Source organism: Crocuta crocuta, unplaced genomic scaffold, assembly GCF_008692635.1.
Source record: "Crocuta crocuta isolate KB4526 unplaced genomic scaffold, BGI_CrCroc_1.0 scaffold64, whole genome shotgun sequence".
NCBI classification, from domain to species: domain Eukaryota; kingdom Metazoa; phylum Chordata; class Mammalia; order Carnivora; family Hyaenidae; genus Crocuta; species Crocuta crocuta.
This window is the reverse complement of record NW_027530640.1, coordinates 6,153,764-6,159,763: the sequence shown is the minus strand read 5'-3', so window position 1 is coordinate 6,159,763 and position 6,000 is coordinate 6,153,764. Positions and strand designations below refer to the sequence as shown.

General features: G+C 40.2%; 1 protein-coding gene across 1 annotated transcript in view; it reads right to left on the bottom strand.

Annotated features, from left to right (window-relative positions):
- Positions 1 to 325: 325 nt before the first annotated feature.
- Positions 326 to 6,000, bottom strand: part of HSPA4 (heat shock protein family A (Hsp70) member 4) — a 47,024-nt gene continuing 41,349 nt past the window's right edge. Inside the window, exons 15-19 of the mRNA XM_077768626.1 lie at positions 5,579 to 5,704; positions 4,775 to 4,866; positions 2,154 to 2,289; positions 803 to 964; positions 326 to 586 (exon numbers count right to left, since the gene is read on the bottom strand). Of these exons, the coding sequence (XP_077624752.1) occupies positions 371 to 586; positions 803 to 964; positions 2,154 to 2,289; positions 4,775 to 4,866; positions 5,579 to 5,704 (732 nt within the window). The 3' untranslated portion in view covers positions 326 to 370. The remainder of the gene's footprint in view (positions 587 to 802; positions 965 to 2,153; positions 2,290 to 4,774; positions 4,867 to 5,578; positions 5,705 to 6,000) is intronic.

Genomic DNA, 6,000 nt, shown 5'->3' with positions numbered 1-6,000 from the left:
CACATAGGTCACAATGAAAAGTCTGCTTGACAGGTAGTTGGAGCTTTTGCTACAGGTCAGCCTTCCCAACCAAATTTATCTTTGTGTAAGCATGATTAAACATAAAAGGAGTGACGCAGAAGCTCGGTAAGTAAGACTAACTGGGCTTCTCAAATAGTACCATTATGAAAAAGATACAATGCACTTAATTTCTGTATCTAACTATTTAGAAGTCAAAATGCTCCATACATTACCTATATCCCCTCCCCCAAAACCCCCTAAAAACTGACTAAGAAATCTCCAGTATTTGATTGCTCTAGTTGATATTCAGAACAAAGTTGACCACTTAAAGCTTTATAACAGTCTGTTTTAATAGAAACAACGGTTGGAATCAATCAATGTCCATTGCAGGAAGCTTCTTGTCGGAACCCGAAGGCGCGGCTGTGCCTGTGCCCTGCTCGGCAGCCTGAGGGCCTGGGCCGTCACCCGGTCCGTCCCCTTGCCCGCCCACCGGCCCGTTCTGCTCAGCGGCTTCTTGCTCCTCTTTTGGAGGTTCCACTCTGGGCTTTGGCTTTGAAACTACAGGCCCACAGGTACTCATCAGCTCCTAGAATGCAAGAGAGGAAACGGTGCACTCTTACAAGATCACAAACTTGACATGACCCACCAAATCGAACCCAAGTCCACCCTCTCCCCACCAGCAGCCAGAAACTAAGATGCAATAACCAAGTTCCCTGCTAATGTGAACCAAGTTCACATTAAAGATTATATATAATTAATAACAAGGCTGACAAGATAATTAAATATCAAAGCTATAAATTACCTTAATTTTAGCTTCAATCTCTCTTGCCTTGACAACGGGATCCACAGTCAGACTCTGCTTGTTCTGCAGATTCAGTCTGTTATTCATCCACTCCATGGCTTCATTCGTGCTCTTCTCCACCTTCATCATGTCCGCAGCATCCAAATGGTCATACTGGTCCTCCTGCAACCATGAGACAACCAGACAAGGGTCAAAGGAGGGTACTCTATCCAACCAAATATCCGGTTCTCTGTCGTCTTTCATAAAGTTTACAGACTTTCAAAAAATGAAGCACAATCTCAACAGAAATTCATTTCTTTAACAAAAAATTCAAGAAAGAAACAGTAACCCCAGTTTTTAAAACACTCAAGAAACAGACTTCAGGGCCAAATATGTACATAAGATAACAATTAAAAGACTTCAATTATATAAAAAGCACAGGCCTAACACACAATCTTATGAAGAAAATTTCACAAACATGACATTAGAAGCCATTAGATTGGAGAACTGAGGTTTAGGCATACTAGTGAGGAACCAAAACAATAATGAAAATTTTGTAAAATTTCAGAAGCAAAATTTTTTTTCAATAAATAAGCCCAATTTATCATGCAAAGCTTCTTACACTGACAGACCATCAAGAACCTGAACTATAGTGGAGTGGTTAGGAACCCACACTTTGTGGGGTCACACCTCAGGCCAAGCCCCAGCCCTTCAATAGTAACTGGGGTGGGGCTCCTGGGTGGCTCAGTCGGTTAAGCGTCAGACTTCACATCAGGTCATGATCTAACCTTTTGTGAGCTCAAGCCCTGCTGAACTCTGGCTACCATACTGCTTTTTAAGAAAATAAGTTCTAGGGGGCGCCTAGGTGGCTCAGTCAGTTAAGTGTCTGAGTTTAGCTCAGGTCATGATCTGGCAGTTCATGAGTTCCAGTCAGGCTCTGTGCTGCCAGATCAGAACCTGGAGCCTGCTTCAGATTCTGGGTCTCCCTTTCTCTCTGTCCCTCCCCCACTCACCTGTCTCTCTTTCTCTCTCAAAAATAAATCAACATTTTAAAAAATCTGCATAACAAACCAAACTATTTGCCTAATGGTTCTCAAAAAGACCACAATAGAGCAAGTTAAGTAAATGAAGCAATTTACAGCAAGAAATGGAAACTGAACAATATTGCTCACTTCCAGATCTACCTATTAAAACAGAGTAGCAAATCACAGGGCTCCTAGTAAAATCCAATAAAATATTATACATTACACTAACAGCCCAAACAAACAAAAAGCAGCAGTATTATTAAATAGTTTAAAAAAGAAAATAACTGCTATGCCTCAAAACTGAACTCTACCATAATAGTAGGGAAAGGGGGAAAAAAAATAAGTACCTTGTTTTTGAAAGAGTTGATTACTTTCATATACTGTTGGATTTGTTTCCCTAGTTCTTCAAATAATTTTGGTCTTTCTTCAGATTCCTGGAATCGCATCTTAATAGGGTGACCTAGATTCTTAAAAGACGAAAGAATGCTTAAACTATCAAAGTGGTATTGTCCCTACTGAGATCTACAATGGAGCACACTTCATCCCCATGTGCTGGAATATAAAAAGCCCAATCATGCTCCCCAGCTCACTGAAATATATCCCTAGGCTAGGTATAAGAATACACCTCTACACTGGTACCCTGTGGAAACACAGTTCAACTTATCACTGGAGTGCTAATGTTCAAAACACAGTGGGGAGACAACCCAAAATAGGTGCCTCGTGATGGTGATACACAATCTTAAGTATAAAGCATATACACCCCCCCCAAAAAAAAGATTTTAAATTAAATCTAATGAAGGCTTTAACTCTAACCATGAATTTATTAGATGGCAGGAACTACCACAGAAGTGAATTAGATGGTAATAAGTAGCATAGAAATAAAAATCAACAAAATCCAGTCTGAATGAAAATCTCGTAAGTTTTTGTTCTGTTTTGTTTAATGACTAAGGGGGCAGAAATGATGGAAGGATAACTACACAGATTTAGAAGAAAAGTAGCAGAATATATGGTCCTTATAGGGCTCCTGACTCAAACAAACTAAAAACTACTTTATAAAACATATGGAATTTGAAAACTGAATACATGGTAACATTAAAGTGGTAGTAAAGGGATGCCTGGGTGACTCAGTTGGTTAAGCATCTGACTTTAGGTCAGGTCATGGTCTCGCAGTTTGTGGGTTCAAGCCCCAAGCTGGGCTCTGTGCTGACAGCTCAGAGCCTGGAGCCTGCTTTGGATTCTTTGTCTCCCTTTATTTCTGCCCCTCCCCCACCAACCCCTCTGAAAAACTTTTTTTTTTTTTAATGTTTTATTTACTTCTGAGAGACAGAGACAGTGTGAGCAGGGGAGGGATCAGAGAGACAGGGAGACACAGAATCTGAAGCAGGCTCCAGGCTCTGAGCTAGCTGTCAGCACAAAGCCCGATGCGGGGCTCAAACCCACAAACCGTGAGATCATGACCTGAGCCGAAGTCAGACGCTTAATAAGCCACCCAGGCCCCCATAAAAAACAAGCATTTTTAAAAAATTTTTTAATTAAAAACTAGAAAAATAAAGGGGTGCCTGAGAGGCTCAGCCAGTTAAGCATTTGACTCTTGGTTCCTCATAAGGCAATGATCTAGCAGTTCAGGAAGTTCGAGCCCCACATCAGACACTGCAATGTCAGGACAGAACCTGCTTAGGATTCTCTGTCACCTTCTCCTTCGCTCCCCTGCACTCGCTTGCTCTCTCTTAACTACATAAACTTAAAAAAAGAAAAAATGTTATGAAAGAAGGTTTTTAATGTAATGATGTGGTTTAATGTTGCATTTTCTTTTAAATACATACTGAAACATTTTCAGATTAAATACAACATGAAGGACTTTCTCCAAATACCTGAGTGTGGGAGGAAAAAGAAACAAATTGGTCATAAACTGACAACAGTTGAAACTACTGCTCTGTACTGAGTCTGACATTGCCCATAATAAAAAGTACAACAAACACCTCAATCTGAAGGATCTTTCTGGAGCTCTTACTATCCTTCCAGAAGGACAGGAAAACTGAAGTCACTGTCCTTGAGCAACTTCATTTCAGACAGGAGTCACAATGGCCCAGTTTGATGACAACATAATCCACAGAAATGTGTAAAGTTCTTATACATTTGTATCCTTTTAAAAACATCTTTTTCATTATTTTTTAAATAAAGTTTTACTCAACAGTCATTCATTCATTATAGTCCTTAACTCACAGAAAAGGCAAATGACCCTGAACATGCACTAAAACATTCAGTGTACCAGGACTAACCCAAGAGCCTCTAAATCTTCACGCTAACACTCTACCAGCTGAACTTCTTCAGCCCCTTCATTTTTTTTGTATTTTCAACCCTAAATTTAATGATCAGATTGTTTTAATACAAAACCAGAGGTTTTTGCTTTACTGAAAATCAAACCTATATGGGGAACCTGGGTGGCATTCTTGGTTTCAATTCAGGTCATGATCTCGTGGCTTCATGGGTACAAGCCCCACATTTGACTCAGTGTTGGCAGTGTGGGACCTGCTTAGGATCCCCTCCCCCCCACCTCTCTGTCTCTTTCTATCCCCACACGTGACTCGTGCTATCTCTCTCTCAAAATAAATACAAATAAAACTTAAAAAACAAAACAAAACAAAAAAAAAACCACTATATAAACACCCTCCCCCGGGGTGCCTGGGTGGCTCAGTTGGTTAAGTGTNAGCAAGCTCTATGCCTAACATGGGGCATGAACTCACAACTCCCATGATCAAGAGTCACATGCTCCAGGATGCCTGGGTGGTTCAGTTGGTTAGGGGTCTGACTTCAGCTTAGGTCATGATCTCACAGTTCATGGATTTGAACTTCATGTCGGGCTCTGTGCTGACAACCTGGAGCTTGCTCTGGATTCTGTCTCCCCCCTCTCTGTCCCTCCCCTACTTGTGCTGTCTGTCTCCCGGTCTCTCAAAAATAAATAAATGTTNTATCAACATAAACTTGCTTTGGCTGGTCTTCTCCATCCTCATACAACCAATTTTCAGTATCTTCTAATTTCAAGGTAAAACTGTTTCGATCCTAAAGATGAAGAAAATATTATCAGGGAAGACAAAAATCAGTTGACTAACCAGGAAAGTCAGAGGCAAAGACTAAAGCATCTCAATTTCCTTTAAAACATGGGGGGAGTGGGGAGACACAGACAACAAGACTGGCAATATTACTATGCTTGTTATCTTCAGACGGTTTTATAATTTCCTCTGCTATGTAAGGGACAGGTTTAAAAATTTGGATACATTTGGATGTTTGAAATTTTCAGAAATACAAAAACCATTTAAAAATATGTAAGCTATAAAAAAAAATCTTTAAAAAACTCTTATAACTATGTGTAGTGACAGATGCTTGACTAGACTTATAGTCATCATTTCATGTTTGCAAATGTCACTACGGTGTACTCCTGAAACTAACATCATGCTATGTGTCAATTATGCCTCAATTTTTTTTAAGTGAAATAAAACACACTAAGCCTCAAAGAAAAGTGAGCTGATTTAAAGCAAAATACAAGGTAAATACAATAGCATGCAAATATAGCAAAAAGTGATGCATTAAAAACAAAAAATTGATGAAGACTAGCCTTTGGGAAACATTGCACTAAAAAAAAATACAACACTTTCCCCCCCAAAAAGCACATTTTAATCATCTGACCAAACGCCTACAGATGCCGCCTCCCTTTCTACCACACATCTGAGGCTGCTCCCAGAAGACATGGAGTAACTGGAAGGCACATACTTACAGCCTCACTCACAAACTTCTCGTACTCGCCGCTAAGCTTGTCCCTCATCTCGTACACATACTCTTCCACAGTGTTCTTGGCATCATTCCTCTCCTTCTCCAGTTTATCCTGCATGATCATCTTACCCTAAGAACAGTACACATTAGATATTCAGACAGCTGAAACGAGGTCCTCTTAAATATTAACTAATGTCATCAAGCAAGGAGAGAATTCTTCTCCCCCAAATCCTCTTAGCTCTACAAATCATCCAAGAAAGGAGAAGTGGAAGTATTAGTCCTCAACAAAAATGAAGACCAACTTTGAGGTCTGTTGGTATGGTTAGAAAAAAAATAGGGGCACCTTGTGGTCTGTGAAGCCCTGCGCTGGGTTCTGTGCTAAAAGCTCAGAGCCTGGAGCCTGCTTCATATTGTGGTTTCCTCTTC